The following is a 24,049-nucleotide window of genomic DNA, read 5'->3' as shown; positions in this document are numbered from 1 at the left end:
AACATATTAAATAAAGTGGTGTAAAAGATGCTGCATCAACGACGGTAAACTTCCCGAATTAGTTTATTTATACGACTTTTACAATCTTTATTTTATTTAAATTGAATTATATACTTGAACATTAGAACACAAATATTCTTAACGCTTCCAAAAACCTCCAGTGTTGCAGTACTTGGACGTATTAAATTGAGTGATGTAAAAGATGCTGCATCAACGGCGGTAAACTTCCCAAATTAGTTTATTTATATGACTTTTACAATCTTTATTTTGTTTAAATTGAATTATATACTTGAACATTAGTACACAAATATTCTTAACGCTTCCAAAAACCTCCAGTGTTGCAGTGCTTGGACATATTAAATTAAGTGGTGTAAAAGATGCTGCATCAACGACGGTAAACTTCCCGAATTAGTTTATTTATACGACTTTTACAATCTTTATTTTATTTAAATTGAATTATATACTTGAACATTAGAACACAAATATTATTAACGCTTCCAAAAACCTCCAGTGTTGCAGTACTTGGACATATTAAATTGAGTGGTGTAAAAGATGCTGCATCAACGGCGGTAAACTACCCAAATTAGTTTATTTATACGACTTTTACAATCTTTATTTTGTTTAAATGGAATTATATACTTGAACATTAGTACACAAATATTCTTAACGCTTCCAAAAACCTCCAGTGTTGCAGTGCTTGGACATATTAAATTAAGTGGTGTAAAAGATGCTGCATCAACGGCGGTAAACTTCCCGAATTAGTTTATTTACACGACTTTTACAATCTTTATTTTATTTAAATTGAATTATATACTTGAACATTAGTACACAAATATTCTTAACGCTTCCAAAAACCTCCAGTGTTGCAGTGCTTGGACATATTAAATTAAGTGCTGTAAAAGATGCTGCATCAACGGCGGTAAACTTCCCGAATTAGTTTATTTACACGACTTTTACAATCTTTATTTTATTTAAATTGAATTATATACTTGAACATTAGTACACAAATATTCTTAACGCTTCCAAAAACCTCCAGTGTTGCAGTGCTTGGACATATTAAATTAAGTGATGTAAAAGATGCTGCATCAACGGCGGTAAACTTGCCGAATTTATACGACTTTTACAATCTATAATTGATTTAAATTGAATTATATACTTGAACATTAGTGCACAAATCTTCTTACCGCTTCCAAAAACCTCCAGTTTTGCAATACTTGGACATATTAAATAAAGTGGTGTACAAGATGCTGAACTTTAAAATCATTATATTATTTCAAATTAATTATACACTTGAACCCTCTATAGTTTACTCTGAGCTCGCATCACAGCATCCAGATCAGGGCTGCAGGATGCACACCACATTGCAGAACCATGTCCAATCCACCATGGGCATGTAATATTAAAAGTGATCTCCCAGCATTTTGGTGACATTAAGGTCTTTCGTCTGAGAGAACCCACGGATATCCCACAAGTCTCTGATTATACTGTTTTACTTTTGTATAATGCATTCACTTGACAATCTACCAATGATAATATGGTTTTCTTGAAGGTGACACCAAACTCGACAGCAAACCGAAATAGAAAACTCACAACCTCCTTATCTGGAAAATGGCCTGCACTCCTCAAATGGCTTCAAAGTTAAGTATCTGCTTCCATCAGAGCTGTCACCACTTTCTGATGTCGTTCTGCACATTCACTGGCTCGGGGTGACCGATGCCATATAAAATATGGCCTCAAAAAGCTCCAGCAAGTTTGCAGAACAGATTTTGAAGGCAAGTTGAGGTTCTTGATGGAATGTTTTAGAACTTTGGTGTCCCCGCTCCCCTTTCAAGTTTGACTTTTAACCCGCTTAGTTAAACAGATTTAACCAGCACGTGATTCATCATGTTCTTAGCGTTTGTCAGAAAAGAAATATTTACCTCCAATTTGTATGGGAAGGGCATTGTGGGAAATGAAGGTTCATAGCTCGCAACGTGTACTACTGTTCGTGCTATTGTTTGTGCGTAGGTGCAGAGATAAGTGTTTAATTTTGTCCAATTGTTTAAGTCGAATGTCTAAATTGTTTCCTCTCATTCATGAAAAGAGTAGTTGAAGGTCTCGAATGGCATTAATGGACTTGCACGATATAACAGGTGACTTGCATGGTGTAGTTTGCTTGTGGGATGTCTGCTCCTGGATTTGATTCCTGGTATAACTATCTGAAACTTCCATCTAATGCGGTGTCCGTGGAGGGAATGAATCGGCAGATCAGGCCATCCTTCGTTGATCTTAGATGGCTGGCATATCCATCTAAGATCTCTGGACAGTGCGGTACATTTTAAAAGAGTAGGCCTTGAGGCCCGATTAGCTTTCCAACTATGTTGGCCTAAATTATTTGTTGTGCGTATCAAGTTGACCACTTTCCCTCAATCAGAGACTTTCGAGTCGATGACTGCTTTGGTGGTCTCATGTTGAGCTTCCATCAGGTGGTCAGATCATATCACAGTGCCTGGAAAACAATCTTCACACGATTTATTTTGTTCGTAAACCGAATATTCTTTCAATGAAAAGTTTTGTTTGTTTATTTTTTCTTTCATCGAAAATTCTTTTTTCACAGCTGCGGACTTGCACGAAGCAATCCTCTGAAGTTTCCGGGATAACTTGGCAAGATGAGTCTGGACATGTCATTGTTCGGTGAGGCTGCACCATTCCTACGCAAGAGTGAAAGAGAGCTGATGTTGGCTCAAACCATCGCTTTTGATGGTAAGTTTGTTGATGAATTGAGGGTTCAACATTTTTTCTGATAGTTTGTGGCTGGAAGGCTTGAAATAATGATGCAGGTGGGGGTGGGAAGATGGGTCAGGTGGCTCATTCGGTGATGTTGAGGTCTATACACTATAGGTTCAATTGAAATGGGATCGGTCTCAACTCAAAACTTCCATTATGGTCTTGTGCCAGCAGGAAGTACACTGTGTTTCAGGAAGTATTGCACGTCATAACTCAGACAGAGACATAAAAAACGCTTGGCTCTCTGTATTTGGTAAACTATTCCACATTGTACATTGGAAAGGATAAGATGACTGTACATCCTTGTGTGAAGGTGCACAAGCTCGATTCACTGCTCAGGATTAATTAGCAATATCTGCAGTAAGTGGGAGTGCGAAGATGGACATGTCTGCAGTAAATGGGAGTGATGGGATGGACATGTCTGCAGTAAATGGGAGTGATGGGATGGACATGTCTGCAGTAAATGGGAGTGCTGGGATGGACATGTCTGCAGTAAATGGGAGTGCAGGGATGAACACGTCTGCAGTAAGTGGGAGTGCTCGGATGCTGGAGTGCGAGGATGGACATGACAAGCGTAATGGGCCCCATGTCCTCATCCTGTGTCGAAGTTTCCTTTTAGGTGTATGTACATATGTATATGTATATAATTATAAAGTAACAGGTAAACAAACATGTATATGTGGGGAAATTATGCACCAGACCAGGAATCAAACCCAAGTCCTCTGGTGAACCATACCAGTGCTCTGCCATCTGAGCTACCTTAGTGATCCATCGGCTTAAACACACAATTCTCCCACATATAGAGATGCCACTCTCTTTCCTTCGCTGCTTCCAGGACACTCACTGCCAACCATAGGGGCATCGACAATACGAACAGTGTCCCACCATAGGAGCAGTGTCCCGGAAGCACCGGAGGAAAGAGAGTGGCATCTCTATATGTGGGAGAACTGTGTGGTTGGCCTGTTGATCGCTCAGATAGCAGAGCACTGTTATGGTTCACCAGAGGACCTGGGTTTGATTCCTGGTATGGGTGTGTAATTTTCATATGTATATATACATACACATATATATATATATATATATATATATATATATATATATATATATATATATATATATATATATATATACACATATATACACAATGGACTATACATATGGAAATTTACATGTTGATTTGATGTGAAAAATAGTTGCCTGTATCACATGAGGTGTAACAGCTCACAATGATTGAACAATGTATTCCCACCCGTTTGAAGGGAAGAAGCGCTGTTGGATTCCTGATGATAAGGAGGCTTATCTTGAGGCTGAGATCATTGAGACGGCCGGCGGCAAAGTTACGGTTCAAACCAAGGATGGGAAGGTGAGTTTGTTCCTCCATCTGTCGTAGCAACACCACAAAAAGCCTTTTTGAGACTCAATGACTTCCACATGTCTGTACATGCAGTACATGGGCTTGCTCGGTAGAAAAGTGGAGCTAATGGTCGATTTTAAAAAGTATTTCAAACATTCGATAAGCTGTTTTTCATTTGTTTCAGACCACCAAGATAACTCAGTGATAGCATAGGAAAACAAGATAAGGTTTGTTTTTTAGTCTATAATGTGGTATGAATCCAAATATACACCTATGGTATGTGTCCCATTAACAATAATTCCTCATGATAACTCTTCATGTTCTGCACTTGGATAATGGATGTGGGATGATTGAAATAAACCCAGATTTAGCAGTACCCTAAAAAATAAAATAAAAAACTAGAGCACTCGGTAGAGCGCATACCTCCACCATGATCCACGCCTGATCCACAAGAACATATTGGGCCCAATACATTTTTGAAATATCATGCTATGCAGTACTATATCGTTTTTGGCCCAATCCCTCCATGGTGAAGAATCACTTAAGATAAAATAATTCTCGTATCCAGATCCGGATTTGGATCTTCACCAAAATCGAATCAATTTGTCGGGGTCACACACCTAACGTGTCCACCAAGTTTCGTCCGAATCCATCGATAATTTTTGAGATATCGTGCTTATATCCTTTTTGGTCCTATATCTCAATGGTGAATAATCACTTTAAAAATTCTAGTAGTCAGATCCGGATCCAGATCTGCAACAAAATCGAAACAGTTCTTCCTTGTCACACACCCAACCTGTCCACCAAATTTCATCCAGATCCGTCCCCAACTTTTTGAGATATCCTGCACACAAACAAACAGACAGAAAGGGGTGAAAACATAACCTCCTTCGCCTTCGGTGGCGGAGGTAAATAAGAACAGATCGATAAAGATGAAAGTGGGATAATGAAAAGGTAATTTTTTTGGGTGCAGTACTGTATGCAAAATTACAGTGAAGTAAAAATATGTGGTTTTTCTGGGGTACAGAAAAAAAACATAAAAATAACTCAGTCAGCCAAAAGAGAAAATAACTACGTAAGTCAAAAGAGAAAATAACTAGGTAAATCAAAGGAGAAAATAACGAGGGAAGTCAAAGGAGAAAATAACTGGGTAAACCAATCGAGAAAATAACTAGGTCAGCCAATAGAGGAAATAACTAGGTTAGCCAATCGAGAAAATAAAAATGTAAGCCAAAGGAGAAAATAACTAGGTCAGCCAATAGAGAAAATAACTCGGTCAGCCAATCAAGAAAATAAAAAGGTAAGCCAAAGGAGAAAATAACTAGGTCAGCCAATGGAGAAAATAACTCGGTAAGCCAATCAAGAAAATAAAAAGGTAAGCCAAAGGAGAAAATAACTAGGTCAGCCAATGGAGAAAATAACTCGGTAAGCCAATAGAGAAAATAACTTGGTCAGCCAATAGAGAAAATAACTTGGTCAGCCAATAGAGAAAATAACTTGGTCAGCCAATAGAGAAAATAACTCGGTCAGCCAATCAAGAAAATAAAAAGGTAAGCCAAAGGAGAAAATAACTAGGTCAGCCAATAGAGAAAATAACTCGGTAAGCCAATAGAGAAAATAACTAGGTCAGCCAATAGAGAAAAAAACTAGGTCAGCCAATAGAGAAAATAACTAGGTCAGCCAATAGAGGAAATAACTAGGTATGCCAAAAGAGAAAATAACTGGGTCAGCCAAAAGGAAAAAATAACGAGGTCAGCCAATAGAGAAAATAACTAGGTCAGCCAATAGAGGAAATAACTAGGTATGCCAAAAGAGAAAATAACTGGGTCAGCCAAAAGGAAAAAATAACGAGGTCAGCCAATAGAGAAAATAACTAGGTAGGCCAATAGAGAAAATAACTAGGTCAGCCAATAGAGGAAATAACTAGGTTAGCCAATCGAGAAAATAAAAATGTAAGCCAAAGGAGAAAATAACTAGGTCAGCCAATAGAGAAAATAACTCGGTCAGCCAATCAAGAAAATAAAAAGGTAAGCCAAAGGAGAAAATAACTAGGTCAGCCAATAGAGAAAATCACCAGGTCAGCCAATAGAGAAAATAACGAGGTAAGCCAATAGAGAAAATAACTAGGTAAGCCAAATTAGAAAATAACTAAATTACCAGAAGCAAGCCAAAAGAGATAAGGAAAGGATGTGGCCAAGAATGATGATGGTGGTGACGACGATGATGATGATGGTGATGATATGCGGTGGTGCTGCTGAAGCAGTGTCCTGGTATGAGTTACACTGTGTGGTTTGCCATTGCCTTCCCAACAGTCAGTCAGGGCAGGAATTTGTAATTTGCTTGGGGTGCCAGAGAAAACTCACCGACTCTTCACGAAGGACACCGTGGGATCTTTAATACCTATCAACCCATGCTGGCAGATGGGATGCCCAGTTTAAAGGGAAACCCAAAAGCAATTTTTGTTTTCTGAATATCATTGAAAATCATAAATCATGGTCGAAGTTGAAGGGGAAAAAAATTGACATCACAATGTGTTGAAATGACAAAGTGTTGAAAAAGCCCTCGGGTGTCGATTTTTCTATTTTCGCCAGTGACCTCACACTCACAACCCACCTTGTTCCACATGGCGGTTTACATAGAGAAACCGTGTATTTCGAACTCGGATTCTGAGACTGATTCCACTGTCATGAGCAACTCTGAAGGCTCTCGGTGTGTTAAAACGTATTAGTGGGATTTTGAAGGAACTATTGGAGACAAAATTAATGTTGGAAACACTTTAGGAGGCGGGGGGTGGATTATGGAGCGTGTCGTTTTGAGCCTTGTGCGAGCGATTCAGATGAAGAAAGCGAAGGTGTTCGTGAAAATGAAAATGCCGGTCGCATATTCACGACAGATTGGTAGGGTTTGATTTTCCCTTTCAATTGACGGTTTAAAAGGGAGGGATTTGGTATTAATTGATAAATCTGTTTATATATTATTGAGCAGAAATATCCGTCATCACCCGACAGCACGGACACTGCGGACAAAATGGATGACAAATGCTTCATGCCACCATCGCAGGCTGACCAGGTGTCTTGTATGTTACGGAATCATCCCATTTCATACGTTTCCTGGATGCCTTGTGTGTCTGTGTCGTGTCCCACCGTCATGTCCATGAGGTGTCGATGTCCCTCCCCAGTGGATGGGGATTGTGGAGGAGGAGGGACGGGGGGTGTGGGATAGTGTTGGGTATTGTAGCAAATTTAAGGTCTTAAGGCCATTGGTGTAACATGAAACCATCTCGGTTTGTATTATGATACAAGAACAAAGGACGCATCAACTCGGCATATTTGTGGAAAATCAAAAATCATTCGCCGTTTGAGTTAAATCGTACCGTGATGTAACCTGTACACAGTATGGATATGACGGTCTACTTCTGTGTGTGACGTCACAGCTACTCTGAAGAAAAAGAAGAATTCGACTTTTAATTGCAAAATTGCCGACTTTATAAACCGGAATTCAGAAAAGACACATCATATCTATTTTGTAGTAGGGTATCAATGGGGAGATTCACATCAAGGTGGTCTGAGCATTTGTGTTCCCTTTGACGTCTTTCAGAGGGAAGGCACACACATTGATGAATCACCGAGACGACAGTTTAAATAGCTCGGTTGGGATTCAAACCCAAGCCAGACAGCTTAGAGGAGTGTGTGCATACCCCTTGGCTATCCTGCTAGTCCATGCCCAATAACATTACACATAATATTGTTGCGGGCCGGCGGGGTTGGGTGAGAAGACCACTCGGTGGGGGAAGCTACGTCGATTCCCACCAGACTCCCCGGAATTGAAGGCCGTCGCACACTGATAATTCAGACGAGGGTAGCAAGCGAGGCAAATTTATCTCAGAAAATAAAAGGAGGGAATAAAATAAAAGGGAAAAATGATTTAATAACCTAACTAATAGCCCATCACAACACACTCCCTTGTCTTCCCACTAGACAAAAGGTAGGGACTTAACAACACGTATATTAATGGAATAACTGACTTGGGACAACTATCTGTTGTATGCATGCGGTTCCGAGAACCGTAACAATATCAAGGCAGCTGGCAGGCTTATTATGAAATAGTTATTTTGCTTCAAGATTGACACAAGAACAGTCAGGGTAATTATACCAATAACTAAGAGAATTCGATATCAAGAAGGCCTTTTAGAGGAGTTCCAAGTGGCAGCAGAGGGGATCAGGAAACAGCGAGGATTGCTGACAGAAAGGTGGTGATTATGGAGGCGATCTGGTCGCGGTGTTGGGCTGACAGGATAGCCGAAGAGGTACACACACTCGCCTGTAAGATCTCCTCGCCCCGACCACAGTGAAATTGTAATCACAGTATATAAAAAGTAAATACCGTTAAATGATTGATCACATCAATGGAGTGTGGATAGAGCACAGGAATGATGGGCCAAATGGCCTACTCCTGTGTCCAGGTTCCTTATGCATTTCCACGCATGTAACAAATAAATACCCAAACAAACATTACATCAACATAGTGTATGTTAGTTAGTCCGTGGGACATTGTGCAAAACCTCTATATAGTATATTAAGGAGATTATTAAAATATGGTATTTGATGAGGGTGTAAATTCACAAAAACACAAGGTACATGTACCCCCAGGACATGTCATTGACATCAATGATCCACATAACTTAAAGACGTCAAATAATCATTTACAACAAACAGAATAAACGGAAAGTTTATCCGAGTGACTTCTGGAACAACAGAAGCGTGATTCCAGTTGTCCTTTTCGGTTCACATACAGGTGTGTGTGTGTGTGTGTGTGTGTGTGTGTGTGTGTGTGTGTGTGTGTGTGTGTGTGTGTGTGTGTGTGTGTGTGTGTGTGTGTGTGTGTGTGTGTGTGTGTGTGTGTGTGTGTGTGTGTGTGTGTGTGTGTGTGTGTGTGTGTGTGTGTGTGTGTGTAGGGATCACATGCATATTGTCACATAGCGAATGCTGTCGTCCTCCAGTCCCTTTTGTTATTTTTTCAGCGACCTTTCTGTGTCTGTATCCACGTAGACGAAGGTCGTCAAGGAGGATGACATCCAACAGATGAATCCTCCGAAATTCGACAAGATCGAGGACATGGCCATGTTGACGCACCTCAATGAGGCGTCCGTGTTGTCCAACCTGAGGACCCGCTACAGTTCCTGGATGATCTACGTGAGTTGTTTTGAGATGCACAAAATGTATGAAACATGAGACATAAAGAAAAGAGGTTTAGTAAATAAAATCGATGATGAGTCTGAGTGACCTCTCCATGAACCAGTCCCGAGTACAATCAGTATAACGATCAAAGCACCAAGCAGACTGGATTTAATAATCACATCCTTGTATCAATAATTCACAACGTATGGATGTATAAACCATGACGAACCAGATAAACATCTCCACAGACATACTCCGGGCTATTCTGTGTCACCGTGAACCCGTACAAGTGGCTTCCCGTGTACAACACTGAGGTGATCGCCGCATACAAGGGCAAGAGGCGCTCTGAGGCTCCTCCTCACATCTTCTCCATCGCCGACAATGCGTACCACGACATGCTGCGCAGTGAGTGACTCCTTGTGGACATCCACGCCGTGACGTGTTGTACAGTCATGAGTGACGTGCTGCGCAGTGAGTGACTCCTTGTGGACATCCACGCCGTGACGTGTTGTACAGTCATGAGTGACGTGCTGTGCAGTGAGTGACTCCTTGTGGACATCCACGCCGTGACGTGTTGTACAGTCATGAGTGACGTGCTGTGCAGTGAGTGACTCCTTGTGGACATCCACGCCGTGACGTGTTGTACAGTCATGAGTGACGTGCTGCGCAGTGAGTGACTCCTTGTGGACATCCACGCCGTGACGTGTTGTACAGTCATGAGTGACGTGCTGCGCAGTGAGTGACTCCTTGTGGACATCCACGCCGTGACGTGTTGTACAGTCATGAGTGACGTGCTGTGCAGTGAGTGACTCCTTGTGGACATCCACACCGTGACGTGTTGTACAGTCATGAGTGACGTGCTGTGCAGTGAGTGACTCCTTGTGGACATCCACACCGTGATGTGTTGTACAGTCATGAGTGACGTGCTGCGCAGTGAGTGACTCCTTGTGGACATCCACACCGTGACGTGTTGTACAGTCATGAGTGACATGCTGTGCAGTGAGTGACTCCTTGTGGAAATCCACACCGTGACGTGTTGTACAGTCATGAGTGACATGCTGCGCAGTGAGTGACTCCTTGTGGACATCCACACCGTGACATGTTGTACAGTCATGAATGACGTGCTGCGCAGTGAGTGACTCCTTGTGGACATCCACGCCGTGACGTGTTGTACAGTCATGAGTGACGTGCTGCGCAGTGAGTGACTCCTTGTGGACATCCACGCCGTGACGTGTTGTACAGTCATGAGTGACGTGCTGTGCAGTGAGTGACTCCTTGTGGACATCCACGCCGTGACGTGTTGTACAGTCATGAGTGACGTGCTGTGCAGTGAGTGACTCCTTGTGGACATCCACGCCGTGACGTGTTGTACAGTCATGAGTGACGTGCTGTGCAGTGAGTGACTCCTTGTGGACATCCACGCCGTGACGTGTTGTACAGTCATGAGTGACGTGCTGCGCAGTGAGTGACTCCTTGTGGACATCCACGCCGTGACGTGTTGTACAGTCATGAGTGACGTGCTGCGCAGTGAGTGACTCCTTGTGGACATCCACGCCGTGACGTGTTGTACAGTCATGAGTGACGTGCTGTGCAGTGAGTGACTCCTTGTGGACATCCACACCGTGACGTGCTGTGCAGTGAGTGACTCCTTGTGGACATCCACACCGTGATGTGTTGTACAGTCATGAGTGACGTGCTGCGCAGTGAGTGACTCCTTGTGGACATCCACACCGTGACGTGTTGTACAGTCATGAGTGACATGCTGTGCAGTGAGTGACTCCTTGTGGAAATCCACACCGTGACGTGTTGTACAGTCATGAGTGACATGCTGTGCAGTGAGTGACTCCTTGTGGACATCCACACCGTGACGTGTTGTACAGTCATGAGTGACATGCTGCGCAGTGAGTGACTCCTTGTGGACATCCACGCCGTGACGTGTTGTACAGTCATGAGTGACATGCTGCGCAGTGAGTGACTCCTTGTGGACATCCATGCCGTGACGTGTTGTACAGTCATGAGTGACATGCTGTGCAGTGAGTGAGTGACTCATTGTGGACATCCATGCCGTGACATGTTGTACAGCCATGAGTGACATGCTGCGCAGTGAGTGACTCCTTGTGGACATCCACACCGTGACGTGTTGTACAGCCATGAGTGACATGCTGTGCAGTGAGTGACTCATTGTGGAAATCCACACCGTGACATGTTGTACAGCCATGAGTGACATGCTGCGCAGTGAGTGACTCCTTGTGGACATCCACACCGTGACGTGTTGTACAGCCATGAGTGACATGCTGCGCAGTGAGTGACTCATTGTGGAAATCCACACCGTGACATGTTGTACAGCCATGAGTGACATGCTGCGCAGTGAGTGACTCCTTGTGGACATCCACACCGTGACGTGTTGTACAGCCATGAGTGACATGCTGTGCAGTGAGTGACTCATTGTGGAAATCCACACCGTGACATGTTGTACAGTCATGAGTGACATGCTGTGCAGTGAGTGAGTGACTCATTGTGGACATCCACGCTGTGACGTGTTGTACAGTCATGAGTGACATCCTGCGCAGTGAGTGACTCCTTGTGGACATCCACACCGTGACGTGGTGTACAGTGGGGTAAGGTGAGCAACTCATTATTGATGTACAAACCGAGACATGCTCCGCAGTGAGTGACCCTCTTGGATGTGTTTCTGCTTTTGGAAGTCGTCAGAAACAAAATCGATTTTAAAGTCATGGCTTACCAGGTAACGTGTATACCATGTGAAACCCCTTAAAGTGAAGGATATTAGGAGGAATTCTGAAGATGCCTCGATTCTACTTCAGTTTCATCAACAACTGGAGAATTCATAGAACACGATACCCTGTGTAGTGTTACACAAGGATACACAAGAAAAGGAGAATGGCAATCGGTAGAGAACATACCTCCGCCAAGCTGAACAGTTTACGTTTTGCATTCCACTGAGATACGTAGATCGGATCTGGATTCGGACCCGAACCAAAATCGAATCGGCTTGTTCTTGTCACCAAACCAAATCATCCACCAAGTTTTGTCATTACTTTTCTACAACTTTTTTGAAATATCGTGCCATGTTTCGTTTTTGGCCCCATCTCTCAATGGTGAAGAATCATGTAAAAAAAATAAATTTAAAATGCTCGTATCCGGATCTAGATTCATTCGGATCTTCACCAAAATCAAATCAATTCATCCACCCAATCTCTCCACCAAATTTCGTCCGAATCCGTCCACAACTTTGAGATATTCTCTGTTCACAGACAGACAGACAGACAGACAGACAGACAGACAGACAGGGGTGAAAACATAACCTCCGTCCACCTTAGGTGGCGGACGTAACTCGATGCAGGAGGAGGACATTCGGCCCATCATGCCTGCTCCACATCAACACCAGACCAAATACCTGTACATCCATCAAAATGATGCGATTTCATTGGGGGGATGAGGGAAGGAATGTGGATGAGATGATTTCGCATACCCAGGCATATCCCAATGATGTGAAAATAAAAAAGGGGAAATATATTTATTTTAATTATTTAAAGAAAAAAAAGCAATTTTTTTTCCTTTCTTTTGTTATTTCTTTCTTTCTTTTTTATTTTATCCAGGGGACTTAATGGGTGAAGGCGGTTCTTGGGTGAGAATCACACAACATCAAGCACACACCACCCCTTGATGAGAACTTCGCAGACAAAACTCCGCACAGATGCACACTATCACCCATCAATGCTCAAACTAACTAAAAGTCCTGCCAACATCCCCATACCCCTCTATCTCCATAACTTATAGGTCCCTATCTAATCCTAATTTAAACTTATCTACTGTTTCTGCTGCCACAACCTTTCCAGGGAGACCATTCCATGCATTAACTGCTCTCTGAGTGAAAGACCCCAACCTTACTACCGTCTTAACTCTCCTCTTTTTTTACTCTCAGGCGATGGCCCCTGATCCTATCACTGTCTACTCTGCTGAATAATTTTTCTGTACTATTTTATTTCCACCTTTCACCATCTTAAACATCTCCATTATATCTCCTTGTAACCACCTCCTTTCTAGTGTATCAGGGTTCTTGGAAGTACTATGATGGTGATTCATATTCAAAATTTAACATTTGATTTAAATAAGTTCTTTCTCGATCATAAACTTCCGATCATAAACTGATCGGACGGATGGACGGATGGACGGACGGACGGACGTGAACCAATTCCTTTTAACCATGCCTTTCGCTTCGTGTGCGTGGGGTAATGACTTGAAATTGGATTGAACGGTCAATGGGAAGATGATTCCGATGGGAGAAAGGTTCAACCAAGCAGTAACGTGATTTTAGTTCCCATTATACTTCAACATTTGGTTTATTGAATCCATTTAAATTTTCTCTGCGAGTTCATGAGTACCTGAAAATATAATGGAAAGTGTCACAACATCAACTGCAGTTCTTACTACCATCATCAGCAGTCAGCGTAGACTCGATGGTCTTCATGTCGTCTTGACATCACGCTTCCCCCGTAATACCGACGATGATTCACAAGGTTCTACTGGCCATTGCATTCTCCACCTTGGCCACACTCATCGATTAGGCAATCTGATAATTATCCATCAAGAAGTGTGACTATTGTTCATAAACAGCCACCTTATCCACACTCCTGTATTACCCATGGCATTATGTAGACCATGTAAGATGCAACTGTAACCCTTCAATCTTCTACCTTAAAAAGAGATTTCAAAATATTTCCTTTCATGCATCCCAGAAATAGGGAATCGGTTTGCCACTATGTCTTACCATGTCTCCTACATTTAGCCGAAAGTGTGCGTTGAGAAGACGATCCGAATGGGGTAATACGATGAATGGCTGGCAGGATGACCTCGAGCAGTGTTTCTCAACCGATTTACTGATGAACACCTCTTTGCATAACCTGACTGTTACACTGATCCTAATGTCAAGAGAACTCATATATGGTTGTACCAAGAATAAAACTATTGGAAAAAGTTTGGTTCTGTACATCATGGTTCTTACACTGATTATCGTGATTGAGTTCGGGTAGGATTGGAAGGTCGGGTAGAAAGTGCATATAAATGTAAGACTAACCTGTCATGAATTTGGCGTTTCTGTGTGTTAACTGTGCTGGTAAATGGTGTGTTTTCTAGATCGTGATAACCAATCGATGCTAATCACGTGAGTACAATGTTTTTTGGTTTTTTTTGAAGTACTATGATGAATATTCATCTCGAGAAAACAACAGCAGATATAACAATAGTACACGTATTACAGAACCATGACCTGAAATAAATTGCAACAAAAGCGCTCTCCTCCATCATACCAAGGAAAGTGCTCTCCATGACATGTAAAAAGTCTTGAGACATACTGCGAGGAGAAAGTCCTGAAATCTGTATTTTTGTACTTATTTTGATCGTGGGAAAGCATGTGAAGGCACCTGCTTAATCTTGATTCACTGGCCTCTTATTGCACTGATATACAGTAACTGTACTTCTGACAATCCCAGCTAGCCAATTTGTACCCTTCACAACTCCCAGAATCTTGCATGGATGTTTACTTATTTCATTTTACGTTTAATTTGACGTTTAATGCACCCAATGCAGTAATCCACATGCCGACTGGCAAGGCCACTGCTCGCACAGTTCGAGGACACTTCATTGTTCACGCAGTATTCAATGCCCTGCTGCTGTCCAACACATTGTTTCCAACACACCCCCTATGTTTCCGCAGGGCGCTCAAGGTCACCAAAAAACCCCTCTGGTGAAATTGCCAAAATCAAGAATCACTGCTCACCTTCACTCTTTCTTTCCTCTTTGTTCCCACCTCTGGAACAAACTCCTGCACTTTCTTCAATCCTATGTCCTCCCTCCAGACCTCCAAAACAGCATTCCACCACCACCTCATATCGTCCCCCATCCAAATGCTCGATGTTTTCTACCCCTGTTAATCCACTCCAAACCCACCTCTTTCAAATTCCCTGCTTTCCTTCCTGAAAGTCCCTGTAGTGTCCATCTTGTATACCCCATGTTCCCCACCCCATCCCTCTCCCTTCCACAGATCTCCCATTGTCTCTGTTCCCCACTATTTTGTGCTTCCCTCTCCTGCCCCTCTTGTCTCATGCCCCCTCTTGCTGTGCATTGTGTGTTAGCTCTTCCATGAGCCTCGACATGGTATGCAAAAAACCCCCCCAAAAAATCAGATGTCGACACTGCTCCAGATACGTGCGGGAGAACAGACATGAATGAACTTGCTGTCCTCTGTGAGAAGCAGGTGGATGGTTCAAGGTCTGCAGAATAAGTTTGCCTGTCTGATGTGCTGAACAGAATCAGGGACTGTCTTGAAAGTCCAGCTGAGATTGTGAAGATATCTTCCAGAACCGCAGCTCTCTGGGTTCAGTACATGGATATGGTAGACATCCTGCCCAAGTTTGTTAGGGCAGAGCATACTGGTAACTGTGCATTACACCTGCAGGCCATTTCAGAAACCCTACCTGGCAGCATTAGGCCACAATCTTGAAACAAAATCTGTGAGGGTATATCTACAGCAGATGTCCAATCTCCAAGCTCAACATCATGATGTCCGATTTGAAGAGGGTCTCCATGTGGTGAGAAGTGATCGTATTTGGGCTTGTCTTTCCTCAGATCTCTTCATTGGGCAGGTGTTGATGTGGAGCATGAAGACTGGCAGGGGCCTCAAGAGTGGGTGAGGAATGACAGAGCAACAATGCCTGATGTGGCTGCTATCCATTCCTGCCTGTGCAGAAGTTAGCATGACAATGCAAGAGCTCACGGGGGGGGGGGGGGGTGAACTACAACACAGGATAACAGAACAAGGACATGATGAGAGCTAGACAATCCCACGACTAGAAGGACACGCAAACAGTTCTCCACTGTCTCCAAGAGTGAAATCCTTTCTGCTCTGACCCGAGTCTGTGGAATGTTGTCACTGGGGTCCACGGACACCTCACCGTCGACGTCGACACAGAAAAGGCAGTTGGAAGCATGATTCTGAAGTATATGGATGGGAAAACTGCTGCATAGCATACATTCAGGACGGAAGATCAGGTTGTCACACTCAACACAAAATTGTCGGTCAAGATTGACGGCGATGAAGTTCAGGTCAACCCACAACTCTTATTCCAGAGACTCATCATTGCTGCAAAGACATCAGATGATCTCGAATCAGCCTTCAAGTATGAACTGTGCACTCACCCACCAGCCCTCTTCGATTCATCTCTGCTGAACCGCATAAGTCAGCCCTGGCTGATGCCATCTGGGGTCTTCTGACACCGAATGTTCCAGCGATGACGAGTTATTCCCAGTATGTCTTGGATGGTGGAGCACAATTTCAACGCATCCCCTGGTCATGTGGAGCCACATACAAAGACATCGGCAATCAGTACACTGAGTAAGCCTGGTGTTGACTTTGTGGTTAGGGTGGCTGGCTTAGGATCTTAGGGTCCTGAGTTCGAGCTCTGTTGGCTTTAAGTTTAAAGAAGGCCGTAATGTAGAAAATGACATTTGTGGGTGGCCATATTCCAGTGATTTTCACAGGTTTCCCCTTGTAGGATCCCTTTAGACTTTTTATACGTGATGGAGGACATATTCAGGAGTATAAAACAGTTGATAGGCTATTTGTTGCAATTTGTTCAAGGTTGACCAAATATTTTCATAAAATTCCTGCACATACTACAAGGGGATATTTTTGATCTGGAATACCAACCACCAAGTATGTAGTAGAACTTCTTGCAAAGTCGAGTTGATAAGAGGGCCATCCAGCAACAAGTACACTTTTTGAAACGGTCATCGAACACTCATGGAAGGGCTTGTACACATGTAGACATGCAGGGAAAGAAAATGATGAACATCTGGACATGTACACGAATTGATAGGAGGCAAAGTTTATATATAGTTTATATAAAGTAACACACTATATAGTTTTTGAACCTGGGATCTCAGCATCATGGGATCCATACTCAGGTGGCAATGCTCAATATGCCCTCCGTAAATGAAATTCCTTCATTCAAATAACACTCTGCTATTCCAAGGTGAAAGTTCAGACAAACGTGAATAAAAAAAAAATACCACACCAATTTCATCACTTGCATTTTGATCATTGTGCTCGTTTTTAACAGGAAAGAAGAGCACATGTTGTTGCGGGGCCGGGACGTCAGCCGACGAGCTCGACCACCAGATGGAGCAGTAGAGTCGGCTCGACCGATGGCCCGGAATTCAGATCGTCGCCCCGGATAAGTCCGGAGTCGACGGGTCCTTTGTTTTGGACCATGAAGCGTCAATATTTCCACCACGTGGTACAGGGTTATTCGCCAAATCTCAAAATACCTAGAGACCACGTGGCGATCTACCGAGTCTTCACACCCTCGACGGAACTCGTACGGAAACGAGCCGCTTAGCACGCTCGTTCCGTGTGCGATTCCGAGCGGTTTAATCGCCGAGAACCGTCGGTCCAGATGTCCCCTTACGGCGGCACAACGGCCTTGCTAATTTTTCCCCAGCACGCGACACGCTCAGTCAATGCAAGAATGGACGTGAACGAGCTGAAAACATTGAACAAATAGGGTTTATTTATAATGCAATGGGGGAATGAGGGGAGCACATAAGGCAGAGCTATACGGAATATAAGAAATTCAAGTATATACAGCACAGGCACTTAACAGTTTATTACTTGTAAGACGGGCCCACGGACACACACACACACACACACACACACACACACACACACACACACACACACACACACACACACACACACCTAAAATAAGTGGTGGCTAATGCCTTTATTAATACCCCCAGCTCGGAGGGAAAGTGAGCTGGAGGTAAGGGTCCATATTGGACCTTTCCGCCTCGTGCGGTCTTCTGGCTGACTCGGTCGGCGCCCGTCCCGGCCACCAAAACCTCGACTCCGTTCGGCGGATGGTCCCTCTCGAGTTCGACCCTCCAGAGGAGGAGGAGGAAGAGGATGTTCCAGATGGCCAGACCTCTCAGACCACGACGACGACGACAGGAGCGCTCGCTGTCTGGCTCGCTGTGTTCTCTCCGATTCACTCACTCCTTTTATCCGCTCCCCCTCCCCCTTCCCGGCGCGCGGGGAAAATCCCGGCGCGCGGGGAAAATCCCGGCGCGCAGGGAAAATCCCAGCGCGTAGGGAAAATCCCAGCGCGTAGAGAAAATCCCAGGGCGGGAGTTGATCAACCGTCATCCTTGTTTACGCCTCAGAATCTCGGGGCGGGAGGGTCGTTCTTCTTCTTTGCAGAGGAGGATGGTTCTTCTTCTTCACAGAATCTCGATAAAGCTCCTAACTATTAAAATAAATCACAGCGCATTTACATTGATTTACCCATTAAACAAGGGAAGGGGAGCTATCAATAAAACACATACTTACCGAGATAACTGAGCTGAAGGACCTGAATGTTGAGTGTGATCATAGCTTCCAGATTCGCAACAATATTACGTCATCATGTGCTTGATATTATCTCTCTGCACATTCACACATCTCCTCCCCAGAATCCCTCCTTCCCATCATCTCCTTTATTTATCACCATTTCCTGTGTTGGTGAGGGTATCCTCGTCCGTTTCCTGGTGCTTAAAATTTCTCCTTTATTGATAAACTTAGTGTCGTCGTGTCAGAATGATGAACTCGATCCTCCTTTTGTTTGACCGATTTTCCTTGCGCGCTCCAAAGTGATGAGTGAGTAATCCCTCGTGCGGCGGTTTGACCCTTACGTGTGGTGTTTTCATGAAGGGGAGAGTCTGGAGCAGGGAAGACCGTGAACACGAAGAGAGTTATACAATATTTTGCCACCGTCGCGGCCCTGGGGGACATGCCTGGCGGATCTGGGACCTCCAAGAAGACGGTGATGGACCATTGTGGGATTCTTGCCCTTTTTGTCATCACTGTGTGAAATAACAACCATTTCATTGGATGTGATCGAAAAAAAACGTGATTTTACCGACCGTGTTGTGAATCAAGTAAACGACCTTAAACTGATCTCAAACAAAAGGTACCTTAAACCGATTGAAATTGGCTCTGTGAATGGTTGAATGCTGTTTTGACCTCCATTCTGGATGCAAATTTTCCTTAAATGCCCAACTTGGTGTCATATAGACGTTTCATATCCCTCATGCAAATACACAATCTGTAAAGTATATCCAAAAAAATTAACATGATCAGGATAAGGAATTTGATTTCATCAGCCAATCTGCTTTCAGCCTCGGTCATGTGATGAGCATAACCATGTGATAACCCAGGGTCAGCAGGTCGATTGGTGGACATTTCACTCTATACTATGATCATGCACCACGGGGGAGACCCGAGACATCTGCCCCCAACCCCCCCAGAGTCTTACTGGGAATTTTAGCGATGGAGGGAAGGCCTGGTATGAAAGCCATACTTCGTTGTTTGGGTTTGGGATCAAAACAAATTTCTCGCCATTCTCAGAGAACTCCCTCAGCACCAGCGAGTCTGACAGTTCACTCAGGCAAACTGGCAGGGACTGCAAGCAGCCATCGCACTTCAGGACCGGTGTCCTATATCCACCACCACAGATATTAATTCAGCCTGGGAATTCTTCCACGGAAACCTGCTCTCCTTTATGCACAGATTCATCCCATCTCATCTTCAGTGATCTTGCCCATCCTCCCACACTTGGTATTCTGAATCATGTTGTGAGGCTGTTGCTTTAACACAACTTGAATTCTCCTCCTGGAAAGGAAATGCAACCGAAGGCAACATCAGATCATTCCACGAAGCCCATAACAAGTGTGTGTCTGTCCTCAGGAGAGCCAGAAAATAACATCTGTCCAATCTCAAGAATGAACTTTCAAACTTGGCACCCTCCTCCAAAACCTGGTGGCACCTTGTCAAGTCTGTCTCTGGTGGATGCTCCCCTTCAATCACTTCCTCACTTCAAATTCACTACAGCCGACCCTGCTCATGAGAAGGCTGAACGCCTCAATTCTGTGCTTGCTTCAAAATCTTGTATCCCTAACCCCTCCTCTGTGTACCCACCCTTCACAGTCGTACCCAATTGCTCCTGAATTACGCGCCTTTTGCACCTGAGAAGGTGGAAACGTTTCTGGCAACTCATGACTCTCACTCTACAACTGAACTGCATGGAATTAAGCAAACATGTCCTAAAAACCTGCTCTACTACTCTTGCACTTCCTCTTTCTGCCCTTTTCACTCTGTCATTTACCATAAGTCATCTTCCATCTGCTTGGAAATCCACCAACATCACTGTATTACATGAAAATGTGCAAACATTGATCTCCTCAACGACAGACCTATCAGCTTACTTCCAATCATCAGCAAGGTCATGGAATCCAACGTCACAGTTGATATGAAATCCTTCCTTTTCTCAAAAGATCTCATCACAGATCACCGATTTGGATTCAGACCAGGTCACTCCAACTTGGATATGGTGATTCTTCACTCCCAACAATGGATGGAGGCCCTCAATATCAGACGTGAGATCAGGGCCATCTTTCTGGACATATCTTGAGGTTTCAATACAGTCTGGCATCCTGCCTTGCTTGACACACTCCCAGCCAATGGAATCAAAGGCCAACTCCACTCTTGGATTACTGACTGCCTCAACTCTCATAGCCAATGTGTGGCTCTCAACGGAACCTTTTCTTCTTCTCTCCCTGTCAAGGCTGGATTGCCCCAAGGCAGTGTTGTGGGCCCATTCCTATTCCTGATCTTCATCAATGATCTCTCTGACTCTCTGGAAAATACCCTTTATCTCCGTGTTGATGACTGCACCCTCTGCAGTGGCATCCCTCATCATTCTGACAGACAGGGAGCAGCTCATTCCCTCTCTTTAGACCTTGATAAAATAACAAACTGGTTAAACACTTGGAATATGTCTTTCAATCCTGAGAAATCCCACATGCTCACTCTCTCTCCAAAAGGAGTGTACTTAAAACCCTCCCAACTATTTTCATAGCAACCCTCTAGAAGACACTCTTGGGTCTCCCTCTCAGCCATCTCTCTTGGGAAAGCCGCATTTCAAAGTTAGCCTCCACAACCAGGTTCCAACTTGGCGTCCTCCATCGTGAAAAGTCCTTCCTTTGCACACCTGAACTCCTGTCAACATACAAGGCTTTCATCCACAGCTTGATGCAGTATTCCTCTCCCCTCTGAGCTGGCGACCTTGCCTCATACCTTGCTCAGGTTGATGCCGAGGAAGTCAAGGACTTCAATATCACATGGTATCTCACACGATGAATCTGAGTCTATGGGCCTATCACTTCAATTTGACATGTATTGAGTACAAGTTGAGCCATATTGAATACAAATTGAGTCGTAATGACAAGTTGAGGTGTATTGAGTACAAATTGAGCCTTGTTGAGTACATGTTGAGGTGTATTGAGTACATGTTGAGCCATATTGAATACAAATTGAGTTGTAATGACAAGTTGAGGTGTATTGAGTACATGTTGAGGTGTATTGAGTACATGTTGAGGTGTATTGAGTACATGTTGAGGTGTATTGAGTACATGTTGAGGTGTATTGAGTACATGTTGAGGTGTATTGAGTACATGATGAGGTGTGTTGAGTACATGTTGAGGTGTATCGAGTGCATGTTGAGGTGTATCGAGTACATGTTGAGGTGTATCGAGTACATGTTGAGGTGTATTGAGTACATGTTGAGGTGTATTGAATACATGTTGAGGTGTATTTAGTACATGTTGAAGGTGTATTGAGTACATGTTGAGGTGTATTGAGTACATGTTGAGGTGTATTGAGTACATGTTGAGGTGTATTGAGTGCATGTTGAGGTGTATCGAGTGCATGTTGAGGTGTATCGAGTACATGTTGAGGTGTATTGAGTGCATGTTGAGGTGTATTGAGTGCATGTTGAGGTGTATTGAGTGCATGTTGAGGTGTATTGAGTGCATGTTGAGGTGTATTGAGTGCATGTTGAGGTGTATTGAGTGCATGTTGAGGTGTATTGAGTACATGTTGAGGTGTATTGAGTACATGTTAAGGTGTATTGAGTGCATGTTGAGGTGTATTGAGTGCATGTTGAGGTGTATTGAGTACATGTTGAGGTGTATTGAGTACATGTTGAGGTGTATTGAGTGCATGTTGAGGTGTACTGAGTGCATGTTGCGGTGTATTGATTGCATGTTGAGGTGTATTGAGTACATGTTGAGGTGTATTGAGTACATGCTGAGCCTTATGGAGGACATGTTGAGGTGTATTGAGTACATGTTGAGGTGTATTGAGTATATGATGAGGTGTATTGAGTACATGATGAGGTGTATTGAGTACATGATGAGGTGTATTGAGGACATGATGAGATGTTTTGAGTACATGTTGAGATGTTTTGAGTACATGTTGAGGTGTATTGAGTACATGTTGAGGTGTATTGAGTACATGTTGAGGTGTATTGAGTAGATGATGTGTTTTGAGTTCATGTTGAGGTATCTTGAGTACATGTTGAGCCTTATTGAGTACATGTTGAGGTGTGTTTAGTGCATCTTGAGGTGTATTGAGTACATGTTGAGCCTTATTGAGTACATGATGAGGTGTATTGAGTACATGTTGAAGGTGTATTAAGTACATGATGAGGTGTATTGAGTACATGTTGAAGGTGTATTGAGTACATGTTGAAGGTGTATTGAGTACATGTTGAAGGTGTATTGAGTACATGTTGAGATGTATTGAGTACATGTTGAGGTGTATTGAGGACATGTTGAGCCTTATTGAGTACATGATGAGGTGTATTGAGTACATGATGAGGTGTATTGAGTTCATGTTGAAAGCGTATTGAGTGGATGGTGAGGTTTATTGAGTACATGTTGAGGTGTATCGAGTTGAAGTTGAACCTTATTTGACCCTGATTAAGTACAAGTTGAGCCTTATTTAGTCCAAGATGAACCTTAGTTGACCCTTATTAAGAACATGGTGAGCCTTATTTAGTCCAAGATGAACCTTATTTGACCCTTATTAAGAACATGGTGAGCCTTATTTAGTCCAAGATGAACCTTATTTGACCCTTATTTAGTACATGTTGAGCCTTATATATTACTAGATGAACCTTATATGACACTTATTTAGTACATGTTGAGCCTTATATATTACTAGATGAACCTTATATGACACTTATTTAGTTCATGTTGAGCCTTATATAGTACTAGATGAACCTTATATGACACTTATTTAGTACATGTTGAGCCTTATTTAGTCCAAGATGAACCTTATTTGACCCTTATTTAGTACATGTTGAGCCTTATTTAGTCCAAGATGAACCTTATTTGACCCTTATTTAGTTCATGTTGAGCCTTTTCAGTACAAGATGAACCTTATTTGACCCTTATTTAGTACATGTTGAGCCTTATTTAGTACAAGATTAACCTTATTTGACCCTTATTAAGTACATGTTGAGCCTTATTTAGTACAAGATTAACCTTATTTGACCCTTATTTAGTACATGTTGAGCCTTATTTAGTACAAGATTAAACTTATTTGACCCTTATTAAGTACATGTTGAGCCTTATTTAGTACAAGATGAACCTTATTTGACCCTTATTAAGAACATGTTGAGCCTTATTGAGTACATGTTGAGGTGTGTTGAGTGCATGTTGAGGTGTTTTGAGTACATGTTAAGATTATTGCTGGTATGTGATGCTCAGCATGGAAAGCTGGAAGTTTTAACATTTTCATCATCCATATCTTATCCGAGCCCCTTATAAAGAAACCGACACATTGTGTTCT

At 43.1% G+C, this 24,049-nt stretch overlaps 1 protein-coding gene across 1 annotated transcript in view; it reads left to right on the top strand.

Annotated features, from left to right (window-relative positions):
• Positions 1-1,651: 1,651 nt before the first annotated feature.
• The window catches only part of LOC147022442 (myosin-7-like), a 109,617-nt gene continuing 87,219 nt past the window's right edge, over positions 1,652-24,049 (top strand). Inside the window, exons 1-7 of the mRNA XM_085893330.1 lie at positions 1,652-1,772; positions 2,597-2,742; positions 4,026-4,129; positions 9,169-9,312; positions 9,546-9,702; positions 14,455-14,482; positions 19,067-19,178. Of these exons, the coding sequence (XP_085749456.1) occupies positions 2,649-2,742; positions 4,026-4,129; positions 9,169-9,312; positions 9,546-9,702; positions 14,455-14,482; positions 19,067-19,178 (639 nt within the window). The 5' untranslated portion in view covers positions 1,652-1,772; positions 2,597-2,648. The remainder of the gene's footprint in view (positions 1,773-2,596; positions 2,743-4,025; positions 4,130-9,168; positions 9,313-9,545; positions 9,703-14,454; positions 14,483-19,066; positions 19,179-24,049) is intronic.

This window comes from Eptatretus burgeri, chromosome 8 (assembly GCF_056783735.1).
Source record: "Eptatretus burgeri isolate ZD-2024b chromosome 8, Ebu_testis_v1, whole genome shotgun sequence".
Classification (NCBI taxonomy): Eukaryota; Metazoa; Chordata; class Myxini; order Myxiniformes; family Myxinidae; genus Eptatretus; species Eptatretus burgeri.
Note: the sequence above shows the minus strand (reverse complement) of the source record. Positions and strands in the feature narration are given on the sequence as shown.